This window comes from Trachurus trachurus (assembly GCF_905171665.1).
Source record: "Trachurus trachurus genome assembly, chromosome: 16".
NCBI classification, from domain to species: domain Eukaryota; kingdom Metazoa; phylum Chordata; class Actinopteri; order Carangiformes; family Carangidae; genus Trachurus; species Trachurus trachurus.
The window spans coordinates 17,306,515-17,333,570 of NC_139902.1; the positions used below are offsets into that span (position 1 = coordinate 17,306,515).

General features: G+C 43.2%; 1 protein-coding gene across 1 annotated transcript; it reads right to left on the reverse strand.

The window, feature by feature from the left end:
* Nucleotides 1-1,806: 1,806 nt before the first annotated feature.
* On the reverse strand, nucleotides 1,807-25,731 carry plekhg4b (pleckstrin homology domain containing, family G (with RhoGef domain) member 4B; the record flags this gene model as incomplete). The annotated part of the gene is made up of 23 exons (XM_083989574.1): nucleotides 25,462-25,731; nucleotides 20,354-20,551; nucleotides 17,986-19,219; nucleotides 14,269-14,475; nucleotides 13,996-14,119; nucleotides 13,164-13,257; nucleotides 12,520-12,606; nucleotides 12,124-12,240; nucleotides 11,708-11,806; nucleotides 11,294-11,436; nucleotides 11,059-11,197; nucleotides 10,824-10,946; nucleotides 10,537-10,701; nucleotides 8,188-9,059; nucleotides 7,793-8,042; nucleotides 7,346-7,435; nucleotides 6,574-6,798; nucleotides 6,167-6,337; nucleotides 5,901-6,078; nucleotides 5,648-5,764; nucleotides 5,158-5,436; nucleotides 4,099-4,346; nucleotides 1,807-1,851 (listed from the first exon to the last, which is right to left on the reverse strand). Exons 1-23 carry the CDS (start codon nucleotides 25,528-25,530, stop codon nucleotides 1,807-1,809), a joined length of 5,274 nt encoding a protein of 1,757 aa, XP_083845700.1. The 5' UTR covers nucleotides 25,531-25,731.
* Nucleotides 25,732-27,056: the final 1,325 nt, after the last annotated feature.

Genomic DNA, 27,056 nt, shown 5'->3' on the forward strand with positions numbered 1-27,056 from the left:
ATTTCATGCTCAACATTAATGTGACAAAACAAATACAACAATATGTTTTAAACGTTTTAATTATCTGTACAAACGTGTCATAACACAGGACTGGCGACAGAAGAAAAGTATGAACGTACAACATTGTCTGCAAGGATCTGCCTGCTAGTTCTTTTTTTGTTTGTTTTGTAAAATACATAATAAAAAAACTCATCTACAATATAAACACTGATTCATATCTATGTCATCAAAACAATGTACAGGCTGCTGACGTACCATCATGACTATGTGTGTTACGTGTCAAATTTCCAATTTACAGTAAAAATCGTGACATGACGTCAAATAGCTGAGCTTCATCCATTGATGCCTCAGTGCTCTGATGATGGCCTCGTCCCTCTTCATCACTCTGTCCTGATAAACCAACTGCAGCAGCGTCAAGTCGCATTAGTCTGAAGCTTCAGCTTCACAGCTGTGAAGAAAGGAGGAAAGAACAGGATTTAAAAAAAGAAAGAAAATTAATTATAATTTCATCTCATGCAATAAAAAAAGACTGTCACTGAAGTGGTTTGTTATTATGTAAAAATGACACAGCATCAGTTTTGAACACTATACTTGTCATATGTGAGTTAACTGGAGATATTCGAGTGAGTTACAGTAACATCTTAGTTGTTATCTATAATCTCTTTTCTTCTTTTGCCCTTTTTTTAAGTAAAGCCACCAAGGTCAAGAACCTAGGGTACTCTCTTGACGTCAAAACATGACCATAATTAGAGAATAGATCATTCTTTAAAATTAAAGTCGATAACATTTAGTAACAGATGGTTACTGTTGGTTACTGTTGGGTATCTTTAAGATTGACTTTATGTACAGTATAATCATCATTATATTATTTCATGTTTGACTAGAAGTATGTGCTACTTAGACATGCAAAGACACAGTGATACATTTACTAAAATTGTATCACCAACTGGAGCTTGAAAAATGACTAGGAAATTATTCTGTAGTTAAACAGCAGCCAGGGAGATTTCAGGTTATTTATAATGAGAAAGTGGTTATTTTGGAAAACCTTTATGAAAATGTACAGTGGAGAAAAAAACATTTTCTATTTAGGACTGGAATGTTTCTCACCTGCATTGTACCTTTAAAGCAACAACGTATTACTGTTATAGTGAAATTGTGTTTTATTGCCATAGGTCCTGCAACATTGGAGTTCTGCTTAAACTTTACTGCAAATGTAACCTTGTCACTCTACATATGCTATTTAGTTTAACACTCTTGATTTCACTGTGCATTTTATGTTTGAACATACTGTGATTATTTGCATCTGTCTAAAATTCATTTTTTCCCCATTAGATTCAATTAAGTTTGAACATTAAACAAACTAAAATAACATTTGTTAAAAACACAAAACTCAACAACAAAAAAAACCTTTCAACCCAAACGTCATTCCAAACCAACAAAATGAACATGCATGTTTAAACATACAGTAAAACCCGTGAGAACAAGTGGTATTTTACACCACACATTTCACCCACATGCCAAAAAAAAAAAAAAAAAAAAAACAGATGCAGAGAGAGAGATAAGGAAGAAAAAACCCAATGAAGAGGCAGAAATTCACAAGAACAAACGAGCCGTCAAGACGAGAGTCCTAGGAGGACACACGGCCATGCAGCACACAGCACAGGCACCAAAGCACATTTCCACACAGATTATTAGTATTCAGGGCGGGCACCTCACACTTGTTAATGAGGTTTAGGAAAGAAACAACACATGTCCACTCTGGTGACGCCAGACTTACTTACTGGGCTAAAACACCCCAGCTCTGAGTCAGACCACAGTAGACAGGCCTACTGCTACATGAGAGGTCTTGCTCTGGCAAAAAAAAAAAAAAAACAGCAAAGAGGTTGTGAGTCGAAGTGCTAAGTCTATCACTTGAGATGCTAAATCTAACTTAAAATACACCAGATCATATGAACTGTTAGTTTTCCTGTCATGGTTACAGTTTGCTTGTCAGACAGACCAGTCATGATTCACAAAAAGAAACAGGTTGTCATCTTAATTCACCTGTTGCACAAAACACCTGTAAGTTCTTCTTCTTCTTATCTTAAACTGGACTGTGGTGCAATGAATTCTTGGCAAGTTGAGATTTGCTTTTCAAAATAAAACAAAAAGGTAGACAAAGGGATCACATCTAGAAAACAGTTACAAGGACTTTTTATTGGAAAAACTTGTTTAACAATCTAAAAATCTAATTTTGGTCTATCAAGGCTCTTTCCACTCTTATTGCTCTCTCTAAAGCAATATTAGCAAACCACAAATTACATGAGACACTTTCCGGTGTTGCACAGGTGTCACCATGTTACCACTGTTTTAGACCTAAGTTAGACGTTCGTCTTTATTCTTGTGAAACGGTCTTACTAACATTAAACTAATCTATTAGCTACATTAACTGGCCTCACGCTATAGAGACATCTTTGAAACAGGCCACTGGCCTCTCACTACAGACCACAGTCTGAAATAACTTTGCGAAACCGTCCCTGGATTCATCAGGTGAGAGACTTGAATTAAACACGCTTTATATCTTTTCACACCACAAGATATCGTCTGCTGTCTGTCCACAGTGAACAGGTAAACTTTACACAGTCACTGTAGTTAAATAAGAGTAATCAGTCTTGAAAGTCATACAATATGTTCCTGGCTTCTTCAGACAAATAGATTTTGTCTAAGCATTTTCATTCAGTGCTGAAATTCATCTGTTGCTTATTCTTGTCATTGTTGATGTGTGACGGCAGAAGGAGAACGGCAACATCCAGAAAGCAACTTAGAATGATGATCGCAAAAGCTTAGATTTTATTATTCATATTTCAGCATCAGTGTCTTTTTCAAACCACAAAAAAGTAAAGTGACAGTGTTTTTGTTTGTTCTGTTTTGCTGCCAAGGCACCCATATATAGAATAGAACAGATATCAATCTGTCCAACCAAAGTAAAATGAACATAAACATTAGAAAAAGATGTATTTATGCAAAATATACAATAATGAGTGGGAATATAGAGTTATTTTCCAACTCAATACATATACACCTATTAACTTAAACTAATGCAGTTGTAGAATTACTGCAGTACTGCAAGTTACAGCTAAAAAAACGTTCTGATTTAAAGGGATAGTTCGACATTTTGGCAAATCCGCTGATTGCCATAATCCCTATAGTCATAGGGGTAGTAGGTTCATTACCTTTAATTCTTAGTGCTTGTTGTTTTGAGATCTGCAGGGCAGAGAACACAATGGAGGTGAACGGTACAAGGTCCCCTGTCCCTCGAAACTCATCAAATATACAATCCAACAACTCCAAAGTGTTCACATTCACCACGCTATGAAATAGTAATGTAACATTACGAGATGAAGTTGTTTTTGAGGAAAATGCATAGCCGGAACTACATCCCAGACACGGCTGCTGGGCGGAGTGATTTCAAAAGTGCAAGTAGTTCCGAGTATTTGCTTCATGTGTCGTAATACATGAGGTCACAAGTTCTCCACAAGAGTGTTTTGGAGTTGTTGGATTGTGTATTTAGTTTAGTTTTGAGGGACAGGGGAACTGTACTGTACCATTCATCTCCATTGTGTTCACTGAGCAGCAGAACCTGCTCCTATGACTATAGGGATCATAGCAATAGGCAAATTTGCCAAAAATGTTGAACTATCCCTTTAAGTATAGTGCATTTTGAGCTTAATTTCCCATTGACTATATTAGTATCTTTTTAAATGTCTTTATAGCATAAATAGCAAAACAAAAATATCACAGGAGAACTTAAGATGAACATGTGAGTAGATTACATGTATTTGGATACAATTACACAATAAAGGAATCATCATCAAAAACAAATCAGTTTATCTGGTGAACTGTCCTAGACCCCAGTGCACACCTGGCCTATATAGCACACAAAATACAAAACTACACGAACACGAAGTAAAACACAACAATGCAGGAATTCCCAGAGAGACACAAGATGTAAAGATATGTGTGACGTTATCAACTATCTCACACAATGTCCGGCCCTGACCCTCTTGAAACAGTATCAGCAGTATGACAACACAATGAAGAAGATAATCAAATACTCACTGCTGTGATGAACTTGGTGCCCTGTGGCTGGAGGTCTTCATCTTTCTGGAAAATTGAAGGAGACGCTATGGAGGAGGGAGGCGTGGAGGAGCAGAGGAAAGAGGGCTCATCATCATCATCGTTGTTGTTGTTATTGTTGTTGTAGGAGTCCATGACGATGCTGGGGTGCGTGGGTACGGTGACGGTGCTGAGCCCTGTTACACTGTCACTCGAGGTGCACTGGGATGACGTCTCTGAGCTTTCAGTGACTGTGACACAACAATGACAAACACACATTAATACTTAATCAATAGATAAACAAAACAGAGGCTCATGAGGAGCTACATTACAGTAAGTGGTTCTTCAAAGCTTTTATTGTTAAAACTCTGGTGTGGATTTAAAATATTTGGACTTTAGCGCCCCCTACTGGTGTAATTTATCCTGTTTACCTGTTGCTTGCTGCTGTTTTTATCTAACATTTTAATAACCTTTGATTATGTTTATCTTTACTTAATTTATCTATATATAAGTATATAATCTATACTTCAATTGATAAATGCCAAATTATAATACAAATATAGATATTTTCAATTGTTCAAACTGTTTTTTTATTGTTGTTTTTTTTGTCAATCCACATTTTGATGTCTCTCTGTAGGTTGATACAGATTCCGGCACTTAAAGCTATGGTCTACGATTTGAAAGACGATGAGAAAGATTTGAAAAAAGCGGAAGGGGGTGGGGACGAGGCGCGATGAAGAGCAGGGGAATCGAGGGGATTGGATGGAGGGTATGAGAGAGAAATTGTGTAGGTCGTGCTATAGGGCCAAACCCACCGTCTAAATTACGTTAATAATAATGATCAATCTTTCAAATCGTAGACCATAACTTTAACATTACATGATATTCTTGTGTATATATAATATATAGATATAGAGAAAGCATAATGTGCTGCAGATTAGGAAAATTAAAAATCAAATATTTCACCCAAATCAACCAAGGTATTTCTGTATCTGCTCCAATTTTTAAGTTATCCCGTTATTAAACCAAACAAGCGTTATCAAACTGAAAATAGCCACTCACTCATGGAGGGCTGACTCCCTGTGTCCTGCTCCAGCTCGTCCTCCTCTATGCAGTCATACGGCCACTGGGCAAAGGAGGGAACGGTGGTCACTGGGTACGGATGTGTGTGTGGGTGAGAGGGGGAGGAGCACAGGTGGAGATTGAGGGAGCCCAGCAGGGAGGAGGACGACTGGCTGCTGGAGGAGGAGGTGCTGCTGTTGGAGATGGTGGAGTGAGGTCTCTTAAACGAAGTGCAGTGTTCAAACGAGGGCACGGCGATGGAGGCTCTGGTCCTGGATTCTGCAGATAGAGAAAAAACACAGTGAGCCGTCAGATCACGTGAAGGACGAAAAGTGACATGAAGGTATGGAGAGAGGCTTTTTTTAATTGGTGATGATTGATGTGTTTTTATAGCATCTCAGATTAAATCAAGAGCTGCTAAGTACAATATTTATTGTGATGATCCTTAAAATTCAGTAGGGTTTGATTACATCATTTGAATCGAGCTCACCTGACCCCTTCATTATATAGTCAATGGCTCTGTCGCTGATGGCTGCATCACTAGGCTTGATGTCCATGAAAGGTTTGCTTCCAATCCCCATTGAAACCATCTCCCGCATGCGCAACTCTGAATTCCCAAAAAAATATCTTTCTTTATTTATAAAATCCAAATATTACCTGGACAGAGATTTATTTTTTACTTTATTTGTAAAGACCCATGCAGGGAATAGCTTGTGCACAACTGGATGACAGGGGATACATACCTCTGTTTCTGAGCGCCTGCCTCCACAGGATCTTGCCAATAATGGCGGTCCAAACCGCCTTGACCTCTGAAGAGCTGGCTTGAAGTATAAACGTGTCCTGCGACTTCCTCCGACGGAACCAGATCTCAAAACGGAGGCCGCTGTCACCAACGTTTTCAGTCATACCTATCTCTGCTGTCTAAACAGAAAAGAATAAAAAAAACATTACATTTACTGCCCTCATACAAACAGTCCAAAGACGGCCCCTCAAAACAATAAATTCTTACTTTGAAGGACTGTTTGTAGATGTAAATGTCATATCCTCCCTCTATCTTCTTGGTCTTGCTGAAGAGGATGAGGTCTTCAAACAAGAAGACATGGCGGAGGTATTTCCTGCGTCCACACCAGACTATGAACTCATCCTGGCAGCGGAGTTGACCCTGTTCTTTTAGGTTCACCTGAAGAGGAAACACAACCGGTCACATGCGTCAGAGAGAACAATACAATTCCTGATGGGGATCTAACCTCACTCTACTGTATACACAACACCATGACCTCAAACTCCAAAATAAATGTAATGGCCTGTGTCTTGCCAGATGCAACACTGCTAAGTGGTGCTTGGCTTTTATGCTGACATCTAAATATTCCCTAATAACAGCTGCACATGGCCCTGTGCTCATGAATAACTGCTTACATCACAGCCCCGAATGGCATCCATTGCCAGCAGGTCGTTGCCGTGGCGAAGCTGAAACTTGACCAGCTCTTCAGCGGTGCGTAGGTCACTCAGCTCCTGCTCCTGGGACTGGCTGCACTCCTTTATCAGGTCTTTCAGCAACAGGGCGTATTTACTCATCCTCTGTATGGGCTTCAACAGGTAGGACGCCAGGTCCATCTTGTCCCCGAGCTCCATTTGCTTATTCTGGAGAGACACATAGCGAGGATGACCGTTAATGTTAATACCAGTTTAACAATGTGGGGCTAATATCAGAAATATTGTGATTCTTGTTAGGTTTATAGGTGTGTACTGTTGAATTCAGGCTTTGTTTTAGAGCCTGACCAATAATAAACTTCTGCTATCAAAGAGTTTTAAAAATCCAATAATACTAGGGAACAAACAAACGTTTCATAAAAGTATGCTATACCCTTGGTTGTTACAGTATTGTGAGAAAATATGACTGAATAACATGAAGAAAAACTACAGATGGTTTCCAAATGTCTATGTAAATAAAAGAGTGGGGTTAGAATCTCACCACACACATACATTTATAATGAGCGTTAAACTGGCAGCATTGGTCATTTCAAAGTGCTTCCAGGGCTCTTGTGTGTGCATTGTTAATATTGTGAGTTTGGCCTTGACAGAGTGAAGCTTTTTTCATCTATGATATGACCCATTTTTGTGGCCGGGAGTATGCAAAATGTCATTTGATGATGCGTTAACTGAGGAATGTAAGAGTTTTCAGAAGTACCTTAAAGAATTCGTTCCCATGGCTGCAGAGCAGGGCGTCCGACTGGGGCTTGTTCTTGCTGTAGAGAGCATACATTCCAAACTGATCCTCCTACACACGAGATTGACATGTTACAACACCCACTACAGTAAAACGCATGCTGACATTTCAGTATGCTATGAATGATTGAGCTGCAAAGAGAGTGTAAATGTAATCGTATGGATTCCGCCATCAGTTACGCTCATTATGATGCCGACAAGTGACTTAAACACATGGGTGGCGTGAGAGTGAAACCGTGGCGCTACACTGGAAACGTATGCATGAAGTTGTTTTAGGAAAAGTCACGACCGACAGGTTAACACATTATTACTGAGCCACCAGACCCGAGTGCTGTTTCTAAGCTGTTAGCGCGCTGCCTGCGGGCACGCTGTGACCGACTGACTTGACGGATTCACTGTGTGGACTCACGTGTCGGAGAAAACAGCTGCTGATGGACAGCGGGGAGTGGGCACAGGACTCCAGTTCCTTCAGGAAGTACTGACTGTGGAAGTCCCACAGCTTCTCCACATTCCCGAAAATGATGCTGCGTTTCCCCCGCAGGTCCTGGGGCACATCCAGGCGCTCCATTTCGGGGAAATAGTGCTCAATGATGTAGCTGAGAGACCGCACATACTCCCTCTCTGTGGAGATCATCTCATCCATGATGTGCTGCACTTTACTGGTGAACAGAAACACATAAACAATGTGATGATTGGCTTTGTATTTGGTCATATCTCTCATTTTCTGTACACATACACATATTTTTGTGCTACACACACACACACACAAAGTAATGTCCCGGTATCAGTGGTTCCCCTGCTCACCTGCTCTGCTTCTTGCCGTCTCCATCACTGCGTCTGCTATGGGTCCTGGTGGGCGTGGACATGCTGCGGCTCCGTCCCAACGCAGGGCTCATCACATCAGGCCTCTGCAGCTTCTTCTCCGCGGACACGTTGTTCGCCACCTCCAAACCCTTGATGTACACCCCCGTGTAGCCGTGAATGTGGCTGACATCCGAATGGCCGCCGTCTCTCTGCATCAGCTCGTAGCTCACGGTCTTCTTCATGATCTTCTTCATCGGCTGCTTGCGGAGGCGGGCGGCCCCGGTGTAGACAGGCTCCGAGTGGCAGGAGATGGTCGAGTCGATGGTGCAGTCGCTGTCCGTGTCGTCGAACATGGACGGACTCTGCCTCAGTTTGCTGTCACAGTCGGGAGGGAAGGTGAAGTGTGAGGAGGAGGAGATCGTACTGGAGGGACTTTTGGAGAAAGGCCCGGCAGAATGAGGCTTGTTATCCTCAAAAGTCAACGGTGTAATCATCCCAGGTAAAAGCACAGAACCATTAGCTCCATGCTGCTCTGTTGTGGCCATCTGACTCTCTGCAGTCTTTGAAGGAGCTGCTCCGTCGGCAGCCGTGGAGCCCTGCGCTGCCGTCATGGCTCGGGCCAAGGTCTCTTCCAGCTGCTGTTTGGTCTGCTGACATTTGTGCCACACTGTGGTCCACTGCTGCAGCTGCTGAGGACTGTCCAGGGAGAGCACCATGCCGTTGAGGGTGCTGAAGTTGTCCATGGAGAACTTGGAGGCCTCGGTGTAGTAATCCTGCAGGTTCTGAACCACAGATGGTGAAAGTCCGTCGCCTGCACTGTCCATGCTGAGTTGATGGAAATAATCCTGACAATGGTCCATCCACTGGTTTGCCTGGAGGTTTGAAACAGTGGTGGTAATAAAGTAAAGTGATAGTAATAGAGTAGTATGTCGATATTAGATCAAAGATCAGATTCTAGCTTTAAGGCAACTTTGCATTAGAGAATATGTTAGGGGCAGTTGCACCACGAAATTTTCCACAGTAGTAATCTTTCTTCCTAATCTGCTCTTGTACTTCCTCTGGTCAACTATAGTCAAAGTATGGTCAAGTTTGGGATGGGAGCAAACTCCTTTAAAGTTGGTCAAGTGGTAACAAGTATCAAAGGTACTAATACCAGCAAAAAAAATAATCTCCATGGTAAAACCTTTCCTCTATAAAAAAATGTCATTACTTTAAACAGAACTAGAAAAAGCATTTCCAAGAATGGAAATGGTGTGACTGCTGATAGCAACTGAACGCTGTTGCAGAATTAGCAAATAGTGCAAGCAGTGATCACCATACAAGGTCGGGAATCGAACCCACAACCTCATGGTCATTAGGTCAATTGAAGGCGGTGGAGGAGAGCAGAATTCAACATAACATAACAAGAGTTCTTCCCTTGGATTCGAACCAGTGACCTTGGGGTTGGGAAGCAGCCACCCTACCTCCTACACTACAGTGGAGTTGTGGTAAAGAGAGGTTGAGACTTTGATGAATGTGAGATTTTTCAATGATTCTTAAAATAAAGAGAAATTAGTATAAATTAGCCACACCAAGCAAGAAGAGGACTTTTTTGTGACCTGTGACTATTTTTTGGTGAATTAAAATGAATTAAAAAGCACTTAACAGCAAGTTACAAAGTTGAGCTCCTTCTCCTGCTGATGTGAAAAAAATACATCGAGCTGAATGAGAGCAGAGAGCTCCCTGGCTGCATTTAAAAAATATTTAAAATTATTATCTAAGTCTCTTTGCATTTTTGACCAGAATTTTAGCCAGAAGACAAGTGTGGCTACAAAACTGGAGAAAATAATTTGTCTAGAGTTTAATTGGTGGCCGTGCTGACAGTTTAGCCAGAAAAACTCTAGAATGTTTTTTTGCCTCTATCCACTCTGACACCACTCTGGCTCTGCTCGTTAGACGCAATACACACCCATTATAAAGCTGAAAAAAATCAGAAAAAGTTAAATATTTTAAAAAGTATAATGAGTTAAAAAGAGAAAAGTAATGCCAATAAAGTCCAGAAAAAGCTGCACGTTTTGATATATGAATTGTTGAAATAGCACAAAGTATGAAGGACTAGAAGAAGACCGTAAAAAGGCGGAAGAAAATGGCCAAACAGAAGAACAATAGTGTGACTGCTCAGCAGTCACACTAATAACTTGTATTCCTTGATTTAGGGGAAACACCTGAAGAGATTCTGTGTAACACTCCTTGAACTAGGGGGAAATTATACTGGAAAACATAAGGTGTTTTGGATGAATCCTGAAATCCAAATGTGAACTGTGACGTAACTATGGCCAGAGCACAGACATGATTTTTTTAAACACTTACTGAGTCATAAAACTCGTGCAGGTTGGTGAGGATGTCTAGCTGGGCCTTCCTCCGCTCCACTCTGCTCAGGATGGATCCCAGATGCTGCTTGAAGTCGAGAAGAGCCGAGCCTGGAAGAGACTCCGGAGACTCTTTGACAAGCTGAAGGCCCAGCCTCTGTTGGTGCTGTCAGGATAAAGGAGAGATCAATTTAGCACTGACTGTCTTCTGGAAGTTAGATATAAAAACTAATTTACGCATAGAAGGTTTAACATTTGTTATGGAAGCATATTTTTTGCACTATTTACCACAGATTCCTGCAGAAACTGATCCAAGCTCTCTCTCATCTCCTTAATTTTGTCCACAGACAGAGTGAGTGATTCCAAAGGCACGAGCTGCTTCTCTCCTTCAACACTGAACCAGAGTTTGATCTGAAACGAGAGAGGAGTTTTCAGGGATTTGTTTCCCAAATCTTTTTGTTGAGAGATACGTAAAAAAAAAATCTGCAGCAGAGATGACCGTATGTGAAGAGAAATAAGTCACCTGTTGTGTTTGTTCTTCAAACCTGCGAACCTCCAGCAGACTCTCTAACTGTTTCTGAGACTTGTTGGACAGGATCACGAGCTTATGAACCTCTTCATCCACTTGGTTGTACAGTGCATTCAACATGTCTACAGCATCTCTGAAAAAGATGAGGTAATGGGAAGTTGTTTTTTTTTATCATCACAGGCACAACCCATAATAATGTCCGAGAATCCATTCCCTCCTCCTGTAGTACCTGTAGTTTTCATTGTCACAGGCCTCTTCCTTCCTGATGCGGGCAAGGACAGTTCCTCCCTCTAGACGCAGTCTGTTGAGACGAGTGTCGTCTAACACACACTTCATCAGATGCCTCTGCTCCTCCATCACCCCAGACACTTCCTGAATCAAACACACACACACACACAAAGTAATTACATGATAATACATTTCCAAAAGTGGATTCAAACAAACAATATAAGTAGAGACACATCTGCTCAGTTTAAAACTCAAAACAAAATCCTGTCAAGGTTATTGATCTCCACTGCACAAACATCATGGACGTTAACCATAAAACAAAATCCTCAGTTGTTTACTCCAGCAGTGAGCTATTGTGTGTCAGTGGACACACATAAATCACAAGGCCAGACTGCCTGCAGGGGCTGGGTCTGACCTTTGAGGTCTTCAGGTTGCCGCTGTTGCTCAGTGTGCTAATGGACTCCTGCAGGGAGGAGATGGCTGCGCTACAACTGCTGGCAAATGGTTCAATTTTCTGTGAAAGAAGGATGGAGAAAAAGAGAAAGAGACAGAGGGGATAATTAGCAGTGTTTTGGTGAAAAGTAGAGGACTGTCCCTGTCCAAGCTGAGTCAGAAAAGTCATATTCCCATATCTGAAACTGATCACGTTTCAACTGGCCCAGGAAAGCTGTTTGTTGTAACTAAACATAACCTTGGCAAAACAGCAAATAGTATAATTTTCTCTTTTTGCTTATGAAAAACAAGCGTCAAACAGTAAACTGAAATCCTCCACCCTTTCCAAGCCTTAAAGTAGGTTTAAAACTGCACATTGTGGGCTACCGTCACACCCACCTGTCTGAAGTGGATCCAGTGGTTGTGGTCGTAGTGGAAGGTGCCCTCCAAGTCTCGTGTGAGCTGGGTTTGGTCGATGTGTTTCAGCAGGGCCTTTAGAGAGGACAGCGTCTCAGTCTGTGACGAGACAAAAACAACAAAAACAAACGTGAACACACACTCAGGTCTCAGACAGAGTGTGTCTCCTGTCCTCTTTCAAAGCTTCTGTATCTTAAATGTCCAAAGGCCAATCCCTGCTCACCACTAATCTCTGTCATCATGGCCTATAGCAGTGATATTAGATAGGGATTTGTCAAATCTGAGTCTTCTTTCTTATCAAATCTACTTGGATTTAGCACTCAACAACACAAATACATGACTTTATTTGACAAACCTCAAATAAAAGCCTTTATTTACCTGCACACCGATGTCTCGCTCGGGTTTAGCTGCTGCTTCCTTGTCCACCAGGAAGAGTACAGAGTAAAGTGCATTTGGTATCAAAGCCTGAAAAAACAAGAACAAAACATGCACATGCCATTTTTAAAGTCTCTTAAAATTAAGAAAACAACATCACAAGATGAGCACATTTCCAAGAACGGCTAAATACTGAAAAATAGGCGTTTAAAGTGAGTTGTGCATGTGTTGTGGTTTACAGAATTATCAGCCTTACATCAGAGAACTCATCATCATAACATGATGATACGTCTCTGACGAGCCGGCTACTGCCAACCCACTCCCAGTGTGTGGTTAAAAACAGACAAGTAAGCACAGGCTTCTCCACAAGAGCCCTAGGCCAGCCTTTTTCACAAAAATGTCTTGGAAGTGCAGTCTCTACCAATTTAAGGTGTGCCCTTTAACAAAAAACAAAACACAATGTGTCAGTCAGAGACCGAGAGATAAAACAATACAAACTATGTGTGAGGAATTTCATGGTGTAGAAACCCAGAAAAAGAGAGGGAAGAGAAAGAGCATTACAGGGACAGGACAACTGGATTTAGCAGAGCCTGAAAACTCTTTGGGCGTGTTGGAGGGTAATTACATATTTTCCACTGTGGGCTCACCTGCAGTTCAGACAGCGATGCCAACAGGGCTGGAATGGGCTGCTGCCTCCTGCTGTCTATTACAACAGTCAGGCCTTGATGACGCCTTTCTTTTCTAAAACCAAAGCATTAAAGGTTAGTGCATGCCTTTGTCAAGCAGCTGTGTGCAATACTATGGTATATTCTGTAAGCAATGCAGTTGGTGCTGCTGGCTGATAAACAAGGTTTCCTGGTTAAGAGACATTTCGTTTGTGCAGCCTTGGTGCGTGTAGGTATTTGATTGCTTTACAAAAGTTATGGATGAACAAACAAGCCTGCTAGAAACAACCTGACTGTAAAACAGCTGATTTTTCATTCTCAAGTTCACAAATAATTCATTTTACTAAAATGCTGACTTTACTTAAAAGTAATAATACAACAAAATATAATACAATAACTGTTTTACAACAATGTAATTGTCACTTTTTTATTAAAATATAACGGAGGTATTTATATAAAATATGTCTCTATAGACAGTGTGATAAATGCTGACAAATACTGTGTGACCTGAATTGTCCTCATATCTGCTTATACCTAGCCCGTACCAACCCGTACAAACAAACATCCTCAAGATGCAACATACACTATACACATACCCACATTAATACATCACCCACATATAACAATAGACAAAACACACATTTAGCGAGGGGACAAAGCTCCTGCTGAATTTATGTGTTATTCTACAGTATGTTTATATACTGCTTTCTGCATTCATAAATTCTGGGTGTGTCAGTTGACACCTCAGAGCTGTGAAACCTCCAGAGGTTATTCTAGACACAGATAAAATGAAACCTACGTATGCGCGACTTACCGCAGTGTGGAGTAGTAGTAGCCCAGTAAACAGGTGAGGTCATTGACCGTGCAACTCTCACCTGCCCACACCTGAGCTCTGGTGCACACCTGCAGCACTGCCCTCCCACTGCGATCTCTGTTTCCTGGAAGAGAGAGGGCCAGCAGGGGGTCAGCACTTTACACTCACAGGTGTCTGCTATGCAGTTTAGTGAACACACAAGACCATTTAATGCTGCATCTCTCCTATGAATGTAAAAATAAGGGTGGAGATAAAGCATCGCCCATCTCCTACCTGGCAGGATAACAGCGCCCGATGCCAGCAGCTCCTGATCGACCTCCGACGCCCCTTTGGGGAGGACTGTGTTGCTGTCGCATGCGGAGCTTGATACCGATGCCAGCCTGATGGCGGCTCCGTTGGCAGCTTTAGGACTGTGTAGCTCTTCTCCGCTATGTCTGCGCTGCCTGCTCTCACTCCTGATGCTGACGTCGTCACGCTGTCCTGTGGAGATAATTACAAACAGTGAGAACAGGTGACATTTACTGGCAACTACGGAATGAAAATAGAGATCAGTCAAAATTAGACGTTTTCCCTTCACCTCAGTGCTTTCTCACTTCTCCGATAATACCTTGCGAAACAAGTGTTTACCAGCGGTAACCTGCGTGTAGGTGGTGTGCTATAGTAGTGAGTTCACACTGACTCACTGTGGGGACCAGGTGTTTAGTCATAGGTAACTCTGGGGTTATTAGACTCTTAGATCCTCTCCTCCTCCTCCTCCTCCTCCTCCTCCTCCTCCTCCTCCTCCTCCTCCTCCTCATCCTCCTCCTCCTCCTCCTCCTCCTCCTCCTTCAGCCCTCCATAGCTCAAGGCTCTGTTTATAGGAATGCTGCTCCTGACATTCCCAAGTGGTACCACAGTTTTTAGACTTGATCATATTCCTGAGGCAGCGAAGCAACATTCAAATCTTCACACAGAGCACAGTATCTGTGTGTAGACTCTACTGGATACTTCACTGTGCCATGGCCAAGGAGGAAAGTCAACAACTGGGGTCAAATGGGCTGCACACAATAGAGTTGAGCTGTAGCAATTCGTTATCAGTTGATCAAAAGGACAGAAACTAGCAACACATTTAGTTATTGATGAATTATTTCAGTTAAATATAGTATTTCAATAAAGTATTTGTAAATTAAAGTCCCAATTCTCTGATTTTAACATGTCAAATGTGATTTTTTTTGCTGCTTTTCTCCGTCATAATTTGGACTGCTGATTACACTATCACTTTGGAAATTTGCAATAATAACAACTATTGATTTGTAATTGATTTTGTAGTGGTCATCATAAAAATAGGCTGGCACTAAAAGCAGCTCTGATAGCAGCATGGTATATACAGTACCTGGGTCTGGTGTGTAGCTGTAGTATTTTTTTCAGTGGGTTTCCTTTGTTTTGCCAAGTACCCCCATGCACACTAAATATACTAGTATACCTTGTGTACACTAACATTAGTCAAAGACCCAAGTTGAGGCAAAAGCTGACATTAATATTTCACTACAATGTTAAAAACACCATCTAAAAATAGTCCAATTATTAACAGGCCTAAAACTTCACATAAAACCTCAATTGGCTGTTGTTCAACCAATTCTGTCAAAAAAAGACCTGTGCCTTTTTGACACCTGTTGTGTGTTGTCTCTTTGAAACAGTTTGAGGCCTCTTTACATTGTCCTGCTACGTTCTGTGACAGTAAACCCACCCAGCTCAGCCTCTATTGTCTTCAAACAGTTGGTGCATTTCCTGTGCGACTGTGAGGTCGGGCTTGTGTTTGCTGCATGTTTCCTAAATTGCTTTGTTGTAAGAGGAAGTGACAAAAGTAGAGTAAAGCCTCCTGAGTATTGTCCTGAAAGTCTGTTTTTTTGTGTCACCTACTGGATGCATTTTGAAGCCGTCACAACGGTTAAAGCCGCGCTGGCTGCTGATCTGACTTTACTGATCATGTAAATAAAAAAAGTGTTTTGATGCTGCAGAGTTTGCTGGCTCACACCGTGAGTAATTCAAGCCTTGCGGAGTAAGTTTTTTCAGAGCACTGTGAGTCAGTGCAAGTTAGGTCTCGTGTTTCTGAAGTGAATGAACTCTCCAAAGACACAGGCACAGATTGAAAGGCTTTTTTTCCCCCCGTGGATCCCCAGTGGCTGCTTGGTTCACAAAGGAAACTTTTGTAAATGAGGCAACCCATCTGAGATCAGCGCAGCCCCCAGTCCCAATAACACTGTGGGGTCATCTCATTGTGGGATGCTGGGGTGCCTGTGGTTAGTTTACAGGGTTTACAGGATCTTTTGTTGCCTTTGAAATGTCGTTGTGGGAAACCTGCTTTGCAACAGCTGAAACACAATCCCCTCTGAGGTAATCTCAGCAACAGTGATGTGAATTAACTACTGTATTTTTGCAGAGTTGTGGCACTGTGGCCGCTTCAACACATCTAAATGAGCACATGTATGACTTTAAAAAATATGGCCACACAGTTGGAGAGTACGAGCTATGGTCTGGCACTGTCCAGGTTAAATAAATTCAGTCGGTTTCCACCTCACATTTCAATTCACGGAAGAGGCTGTATTTTCTAAAAACAGCATGATTCCCAGTGTGGTATTCTCATTGCCGCTTTCCTGAGCTACCCAGTGTGAACCAACACAAAACAAAACAGAATGACAGTGGTAAAGAAAACACAGAGTTGTGACTAAAATTATGTTTCCAGGGTTGGGTCGTACCTGTCTCCTCATCACGCCAAAAAACACAAAGTGTGAGCTTTGAAAAGCCATCTGTCACCAGTGACAGCGTTAATGCTGCAGAGATACGGGTTCAGATATCAGCTCCAACCACCAGATGAGCTGTTGTAACCAGTCCTGCTGCAGGGTACGATTACACATCCTGATGAGCAACCACAATCATCTAACTATTAAGATCGAAACTACGTTTTCATGCCCTTGGGTCATAGTATTTGAGAATGGAAATGAACTATGGACTGATGATTCAGCCACTGCTGGAAAATGCCAAGCTTGTCAACGCTGAGCTTTAATGTTGTGTAAAAGAACACATTACTAAAACAGAATCGACTGGTTTTGACTGCTGAAATTTTTTTTTTAGGATCTTAAACAGATTCATAAGTCAGCAAAAAAGACAGAAAACATATTAAGATTAACAGATGAGGTTGTGGTTATTTTATGTTTTTATTGCCCAATGAAAAAAACAAAACTAACCATGTTAGTCCATCTGGAAATACTTTTGCCTGCCCTACCCTCTCTGTGGCATTTTTTTTTTTACTGAAGATGGAAAGCTTTAAAAAGAAATTGGTCACAAATATATATATATTTTTTAGATAACTGGCAACAGGTAAAACCAGTTCATTTAGCATGTACTTTTTTTACATATGGATTAAAAGACATTTTGATGGTCTAGTGAGCATTTATGGTAGAAGTACGGTGTGTATATGGCGCTGACCCAGAATAAAGTACAGTCCTCATGTTGTTGTTTTTAACATTGTCCTTAATTCACAACTTTAGATGTACTACAATGTACATACACAAGGTATTATTATCACCAAAGTAATTTTTCAAGATTGTTTAAATGATTTTAGTAGAACTGTGATAGTATGAGAGAGAGACAGGACATCAGCAAAGAGAGAGGTTAGATTAGACTTAAACCCAGGCCGTTAGAGTAAGCCTTCATGGCACGCTCTCTATGGGGTGGGCCCCCCTTATTGCCAAAATGTAGTCTAAAGTACTATACAAAACAGCCTAAAAAAGTCCAAAAAGGACTTTTAATATTTAGTATTTATAATATAAATATTGTGTAAATGACTAAAGTATTAGTAGGAGTAGGAGTATTAAAGGAGTAAATTGAGTTTTGGCAGGTTTTAGTGCAGGTGAAGGACAATGTATTTGTAATATGAGAAGATGAAACATTTCACCTCAGTGTGATTTTTGAACAGGGCGTTGGACATGAACGCATCATTACTGTATGTACCTGACTCCTCTTTGCAGCTTCTCCTCTCCGAACCAGGAAAAGCCGCCTCGATGTCCAGCTTCCCAAAACGAAGAGCGTAGCCATTCATCAGCTTTTTGGGCGAGATGCTAGCCGAGCCTCCGGACGACGACCGTTCCCTGTGGCCTTTAACCTGCCCCGCCTTGTTAGTCCTCTCCAGTGACTTTGACCTTCGCTCCGCCCGTCTCTCCGCGCTCCGTAACCCCCTCTGTAAGTACAGCAGAGGTGTGCTGGGCCTGGAGTCGTCGCCGCTGAGCCAGCCCCGGCTGCCCAGCCTTCGAGATAAGTGTTCCCTGGGGGAGGTGCGGGCGTCGGGGCTGCTGCCCGCTGTCGCTGTCCTCTCCCTGATGCCGGCACTGTGCTCCGGGCTTTCCTCCAAGATGGACTCGGAGCTGGACCCAAGGCTCATGGGGTTCTGCAAGGCCTCCATGTAAGACTTTCTGAAAAGCCTCCTGCTCTCAAAGGCTACAGAGTCCCTCGGGATGCGACGTCGAGGGCCTGGGTTACTGAGGTCCGTAGTAAAAGAGAGCATCTTGGACGCTCTGTCCCTCCCACCACTGTCCTCTCCGCCCTCTCCTACTCCACACTCTTCAGTGGGTCTTTCCATCTTAATGATGGGCGTAGCAGTGTCCGCTGCACCGACGCTGCGCCTCTCACCGGTGGAGTCCCTGTGGTTTCTGCTAGGTGACGTGGGCTCAGAGAAGATGGAGTCGGCTCCCTGAGAGTGCAGCGACTCTCTGGAGCTGCGGTGGCTGTCCAGGGTCCCGGTGGATCCGCTGGTGCTGCAGGTGCTGAGCTGGCCGCGGAAGCCGCCTCTGCTGCAGCGCGCTTGCATGATGGCGTCCGACGTGCTGCTGACGAACAGAGGGTTGACGACGTTCTTCCACGGCGTCCTGTACACTGAGGTGCCGGTGGTGAGCAGACAGTTCTGTAGCGGGTGCAGGTTTCGGTCGCGCGTTACATTCTGCAAGAACTCAGCTGTGAAGACGCTGCCATACATGCTCTCTGCGATGGGGATTTCTGCGATGGCCTGCCCGCTGGCCGACAAACATTTTATCACAAGCTTGGCAGTCTTGCGGCCCAGAGGAACTATCTGCAGATAGAAGTCTCCTTGCTTTAGCCGGACTTTGTGCAGAGGGGCGAGCTGCAGGACGACTTTCTCGTGGATGCAGAGAGGCCACCCCTCATGATAGAATAACAGGCCTCGGAACCTCACCTGAGAGAAAACAGAGAAATCAGTCAGTACCCACTCCCATGAAACAGTGTTATCATCTGTGTGTGTGTGTGTGTGTGTGTGTGTGTGTGTGTGTGTGTGTGTGTGTGCATGCGCGCGCGTGACATGGCTCAGCTGTGGCGGCGTGTCTTGCATCATTGCAACAGACATCTGCAAAGCTGCGTTCAAACATATGTTTAACTTTAATGGGGAGGTGAGATGTTTTCATGGGATGCATTGACAGGATGAATCACTGTCAGTGATCATTTCACTAAAGGGGCAGACCTGTCTGATCAGGCCTGGTTTCGCAGCAACCACAACAACACAAATCTCGACTGTGACAGCATAAGAAAACAGACCCTAAGAGGGAGTAAAGACATTGGAGCTCAAGGGTTGACTTTTTTCATCTCTTATGAATGTCAAGGCAAAGACGGAGAAGGAGATCTTCCTCTGAAGCCTCTCTTATTGCCTGCAATACAAAGACTCTCCTGCACAGGCTGTTCTCAGGGGCTAGGCTTAGGTGAAACTATTGCTCTATGGCTATCGTCACAGTGTAATCACCAAGAGAGATGAACACGCAGGAATAAAGTTTCAGTACTCTGGTCATAGAGCTCTAACTCTCAGCAATCAAAGCTTTTCAGAGAGAATATTGAGTTTCAGTTTGGACATAAGAGTCCATGGCAGCCTCTCAAACAGACCACAGATTCCCTCTGTTTCTCTATTCAGAGAGTGATGGCTGCTTTTCAGCTTGTTTTCCGAACAATAATCAACTCTGTCTCAGTCTGGTGCTCCCCCTTCCCACTGAGCAGAGATATTCACACTGTTCTCACATTGTTTTTCACAAACATTGTGTCTTATCGCTCCAGTCGCTTCTCTTTCAACACAAGGTCTTGGGCAAAGCACATAAGTTGGCTTGTCCTGACGCTGTGAAACATGTTGTGGTGCTGCTTTTATTGTGTTTTCTCCTCTTCATCCCTATCCGAGTCCAACAACGCTGCAGGAAATCACTAATGTTAGTAGCAGATAAATCTCTGACTGTGTTGTACCCTACGAGGAATTCAGAAACAAATCACGGTAAGCATTCTTGGCTCCCTCCATTTAACCTCAGGTGCCCTCGCGATGGTATCAACTACTCACACAGCTTTCTTGTTGGATGATCTGCAGAATCCTTTTGGCAGGGAGCAAGAAGTCGATGAGGCAGCGGAGCCCGTCTCCGCGGTACTGCCTCTCCACCACGCTGAAGAGCTGCCACAGGACGGTGGCAGCGGTGGCAGTGAAGGGGCGGTACAGGGCCGACAAAGTGCTCTGGATACAGTTGTCCAAAGACTCAGCGTCCTGGGGGAAAAAATAAAAACAAAATAAAATATTTACGATGATCAGATCTGAATCACATCAGTCATGTGCTACAAATACTAACAACTATGAGGAGCATTTTCTCAACAGAGCATATGATACGACATGCAAGTCTACTTGGCTCCCCTTAAAACCATCAACTGTAGACACAAAAAGGACAATAAAGAGACATGGGTGCTGCTGTGTCACCAAACAAAGTTGTCAATTTTCCACCTGCGCTCAATTTTGTCATAAAAAAAAGAATAAAAGAAAAAAATCTAATTAATATGGTGCACCAACCCTTTTTGTTTGACCCTTTACAGGGGCAGCACCTACTCGTGACCCCCATCACAGGTTATGACCCTAATGTGGACACAGGTTGTGAGCAGGTCAACCAGAGAGCAAGTTTGCTTCCTCATGTTGTTTCATTCGAACATTTCAGACACGTGAAAAAGTTCAAGCTGAGAGGAAGTTGTTTACTTTCAAACCCTTCAAACCCTAGGATCCCCTTGTAGAGGCCGTACGGCCCAGGTTACACGTCCTACACAAACAGCCATTAAAATGACAAGGCATCTGCTTACTCCACATAAAATCAAATACTACATAATATCGCAGTTGCATATGCACATGATTCACTCTCGCTTAGCCAAAACAGTCAGGAAGCTTAAACATGACAGGAAACATTACATGTCAGCCATGACGGTCTTTCCATGAGAAAGAGGGGAAACACCTGGTAGGAGTGACCCCACCGTCAGCAGACACACAAACAGCCAAACTGGAAAGTCCAGACTGGACTCCAGCGCTGGCAGGGATGGTGCAACGTTATCCTTTAATAACAACCGTGTCATTGTTGGTTATTATCTGACCCCTACACGACCACCGCGGTCCCCAAGCAGAGCAGACGACATGTCCGATGCTGTTAGTGACAACTCGTCCATTTGGGGAATACAGTAGATCTGGATGAGCTTGACCTGCTCTTGTGGTCATGTTTGTTGCTCAGGCTGTAGCTTTCCTCTCGGCGGTGAGAGCCAAGGCCAAACATCCCTCCGCTATCTGTCCTTCCCGAGTGGAACACAACAGAGAAGTGGAGACATCTGCCTCCAGTGATAACTGCACAGATACACAACCATGCCAGGGAAAGTCCCACACTATGACAACTGTGTACCATGTGCTAAGGAACGTGGGCCGTTGAGAACGAAACTTTCACTTGAGTGTCTGTGCTGCATTTACATGACAATAAAAGTGTATTAAAGGGGGAAAAAAATCGACATGGAGAACTCAAGAGATGGTCTGTGCTGGGGGAATTCGGCCTGTCACAGAGCCCATGTTTCACCCTTTGTAGGATCTGTCCTGTTGATCTAAGCTGCTCAGCACCATCAATTAGAGGCGAGTGAGTACAGTTCACTGCATTGGTACACATGCCACCACTCTACTACAAGGCGCTCATTGTGCACTCCGCCTCTCAAAGTGGTATGTGCTGTACAGTGTTGGTGTCCTGAAACAAAACGCCCACCTCCATTAGCAGTCAGCCTGCTTTTAGTGAGACAAAAATGTCTCTGGGCATTAGTCACTGTTGCACCCGGGAGGAGAAGAATAACATGGTGTTTTATTGGAGGAAAGCTAACAATGGGAGGAAAGCCCTCACTACATAGTTAGGACAGACCAGCAAGTTTCTCTTCAGGTTCCCAAGGCAGAATAAAAACACAGTGGCAGCGAGGGAAGCAGTGTTTTGAAGAACAATTACTCAATGTAGAAGATCAGTGATAAATAAAAGGCTTTAAACCAGCTTGACCATGTAATCCACTGTGACAATATGTGATAATTACTGTATCTGAACAGTAGCTGCGTAACGCAACGTTTATATCCAGAGCTGTGAAAAAAATAAACATTACATCATCACTCCTGCAATGATTTATTACATAGGAGACAATAGATACAGCTCTGCCATTGTCAGGAAGGCATTTAAAGCTTTTCAAAAAGTGTCACCTGGCTAGTGGGAGACATATCTGCATGTCTCAGCAGAGTGACTGAGCTAAGCCGCCCGAGCTGAGCTTCCCATCCGCTCTGAGCCACAGAGGAATGCAGTGTGTATGGTTGTGTATGTCTAGCCTCAGACCCTCAGCCAGGACAGGAGTGGAGTGGGAAGTCCCACCCGATCTGATGCCAGGTCTTTGTGAGCGGCTGCCTGTGTGATGTGATGTGATGGGGGGAGCGAGGTGGTAATTAATGGCTTCGAGCTCCAGGTGGGACACTTTTGTCTGTGCCGTCGGTAAAAAAACCAGCTGTTTGAGAGGTGCACGGGTCAGGTAAGTGGGCTAAATGGTGGGGAGTGGGAGGTGGTGGAGGAGAGAGGGGGGGGCTGCCTCACAGCTGAACAGGTAAACTGAGAAGATGGATTGTGGGTAATGTTAAGCAAACTTTTTAGTGTAGAGAGAGAGAGAAAGAGAGAGAGAGAAAGAGGGAGAGAGAGAAAGATCAAACATGGGAAAATGCTGTGCTAGCTGGCGATTCTTAAAGTACAGAAACTTCTAAAGTGTCAGGGAGCGAAGTGGGAAAAACGAGAGGGGAAGAAAAAGAGAAGAGGAGGTGCATCACAGAGAAACAAAGAGCGAGAGACACAGAGAGACAGAAAGCGAGTGAACGCGAGGTGGTCACTGACACATTTAGTGGGTCAGGGACACAAAAGGCACTGCCTACCAGGCCTCCAGTGGAGCATGAAGCCACCAGGGGAGTGTAACAGGAGAGCCCTGGAGCCCCCATACAGGCTGCTCACTAACCAACCTGCACCAAGAGCCTCAAAGGCAGCGGGATGACAAAGGCCACAGGTTGCTCAGACCTGCCCCGCTGCCAGGTGCCACGACGCCAACAAAGAGGCCTAGTGAGACCCGACCATTGAGCCTGCAGTTTCATTCAGCTTTTGATCTGCTCCGGTAGAAATCCTATCTTATGAGAGGAGCAGGGGCGAGGAGAGAGGCTGGGATATGAAGTCAGACAAAAGATCAGCGCACTGTACGTACTAATACACCCCTGATGAATTCAACAACAGCAACAACAATAATGACCCTTATTAGTTACATAAAGAGGAAGACTACATGGCAAAAGCTGTTTGATCAAAACATTGTTGTTCCATTAATTATGTGTTGACACATAAATATGTATCAAAACACACACACACACTACATACAAGAAAACACCCTCTGTGTACGGACCCTGGAGCTCACACACTTCAACAGCACAATGTCAGAATGGCATTGTAAAAAGACACCTTAGTGAATGTTATAATGTTATCTCAGCAGATAAACCTTAACCCCTGAGAGGCTCGCACTGATTGTGTGACACAGCCAGGGCTAATGGGTGACAGTGAGATCAACAATAATGGAAGTCTGGAGGCGATAAAGCGGCCCACCCACTTGTGTGCAGCAAAAGTTATTTTTCCTAAATTTCTCTGTGATTTACATTCACATTCCTATCACCCGAGTGAAATCTAAAAACTACAGAAATACTTCTGCTAATTGCATTTTTTATAAATCATATGTTCAATCAAGAAAGTATTTTTATTTTATTTTTCAAGTACTCATTTTTTTATGTGTAGGCTTCACCACAAGTTAGTTATGAGAAAGATTTGATGTATTTATCAGCAGGCGACTAATGACTTTTTCCTACAGGAAGTAAACAACATTGACAGGATATTGTTCCTGAGAAGTCTTAACAGAGTTCACTTCACAGAGCTCATAGAGAGATGGACTGTACACACAGGACATTCACTATCACACACGTTCACTTGTTTGATCGGGCTGTTGCATAAAATAAATCCAAAGAAGAAGGTAAATGGTGAATGGAGGTCCTTCAGCCAATCAGAGCAGTGATGAGCAGTGACAGCAGAGACAAAGGACACTAACAAAGTCTGTTGATACCTCTGCAGGGTAAATATAGAATGGATGCATACCAAAACAAGTGGGAGGATGATAAAGAAGCTTCACTTATCAGAGAGGATACAAACGTGTGCACTTCACTGACCCCAGAAATGATTATCAGCCTGTATGTCAAATCTTGTTTTCATTCCTTTTTTTTGTTTTTACAAATTTGTGTTGACAATGTTACATAAGCAGAGAAGTCTGCATCGCCAAACACCAACAAAATAAATAATAATAAGATTTATATTTGATGACTATGTACAAGTACTAATCTCTAATTTCAGTATTTAGATCAGATCATTATTCTCATTGGGAATCAATATATTTATCTGTAATATACATTCAACAGATGGAGAGCACATTGAAGGAGCCATAAATGAACAATTACACTCCCATTGTCATCAGCAAAATAATTTATCTATCTGACAACAGTGTTTTGCTATGAATATAAACGATTACACACTGTGACATGTCATGTGCCCTAATTGGAGAAATAATGAGTCTGTCATGGAATATGTGGAAGTAAACTAACAAGAAGGGATATTTGTATGTATACTGAGCAATAACATAATCCCAGATCAGCGTATTCACTGCCCACGCTCCTCCCTCAATTCATGCATGTGTAAAAAGCTGCCTGCTGTTTTGGCTGCTGAGTAAGAAGTCAAAATATCATCTGTCTACAAGCTGAGGCACTAAAAAGCACCCATGATCCGAATGCACACACACACACACACACACACACACACACACACACACACACACACACACACACACACACACACACACACACACACACACACACACACACACACACACACACACACACACACACACACACACACAATCAAAGGTTTCCAAGAAGCCAGCTTGACAACAGATACAGAAGAGAAAATGAAATCAAAACACATTGAGCAGAATCACACATAACAACAGTAACTTCTAAAAAGTCACAGTAAAACTATAACGGTGTAAATTCAAAAAAGTTGTTCAAGCTCGTACCTTAATACTCAGGTAGTTGTCACAACTCCGGGACTTTGCTCTGGAGTGCATTTTACCCAACGACAGCATTGAGAAAAAAAAATCCCAAACTTCAGTAAATAAATAAGTGTCATCAACTCCCAGCGCGAGAGTCCAGTGTCAGATCCACAGTGTAAGTGCTGCAAGTCATAGCTGGGATATCAACAGGTTCCACTTCTCTCCCCTTTCTCTCTCTCCCTCTGCGTCTGCTGTGGTGTTGGCAGCTGGAGCAGACTAAACTCCTGTCGGAGCGTGAGAGAGGCAGTGTGCTGGCTTCCCCCGTCACTCATCCTCCCTCCCTCCCTCCCTCCCTCCAACATAACCTCCCCCGCCCTGCTTGCTGCTGCTGCTCTGCTACTGAAGCCTCTTCCAGCTGGATAAATGCACACTGCTGCAGCTTCAGGCTCATCATTCAGGAAAACACACATACACACCACCTAACCTGCACACCCCCCACTGCATGAGTCCCAACACTCCACCCAGCAGGGGTCAGACTCTGACTAAGTCCTCTCTGCCCCCCCTGACCTCTTGCACCCCTACCTCCACCGGCAGCTCCCCTCCACCCCTCCTGCCACAATGGTCTGTCTTTGTCCCGGCAATACAAATGGACTAGGGTTTCAGCTTATTCTGCTGCTTTTCAAAAGGAAAAAGAAAGGAAGACATCAGCATAGGATTGGTGGCTCAGGTCACTCACTACAATGGCGTTCCCCTTAAATATTGTCAGGGGAACACACAATCCGTCACTGACATATGTGGAACATCCTCCTGTGACAGAAGACACATATGCCATCTCTGGAGCACACTGACAAACTGTCCTTGATAAAAGCTTTCCATAAGACAAAGCCTTAAAATAAACTTGGTTGTATCATTAATTAACATTCCTTAATGATGACATCCGACAGGCATCACAAGAAAACCCTCACCAAGGCACGAGACCGCAGGAGGCGGTGAGCGTTTCTTTACTGCTGGAACGCAGCAGCTCCTGTGAGAATGCGCGCTTTGTGTGAAAATGTGAAGATCATGTTAAGCCGGCTTGTGTAAACAGAGAAGGTAGTGAGGATAGTTAATTGGGTTGGTTTATATTTAGAGAGAGGCACTAGATTCTTGTCAGACGTCATTAGAGGCAGACATCACAATGGTCCGACGGGGAGATGAGCAGACATACAGAAGCCTGGCCGACACAAACACACTGCAGTCACTGTCATGTTGAGGGAAATGCACACTCTGATACCACACGCTTCTGGGAAGCACATGTCACGAAGACATAACTGTTAACTGAGACGTTACAATGTAAATCACCAGCTGCACTTATTGTTATATACACATGGGGATCCACATTTAGCCTTATGTATATATCTGCTGTATAATCTGCTATATAAAGAGACACGCGTACCTCACGTATGAACTACGCAAATATACACTCCTCTTTCTCCAACTCAGTGTTTGTACCATGGTTGACCCTATAATTTCTCCTGCCCTTGACTTTTCCAGTCAGTTGGTTTCACCGTCAGTGAGGGCAGATTTTCTCTTTTTATGTCTCCTCCATTCCCCAACATTTCTTTTCTCTTTTTCCTTCT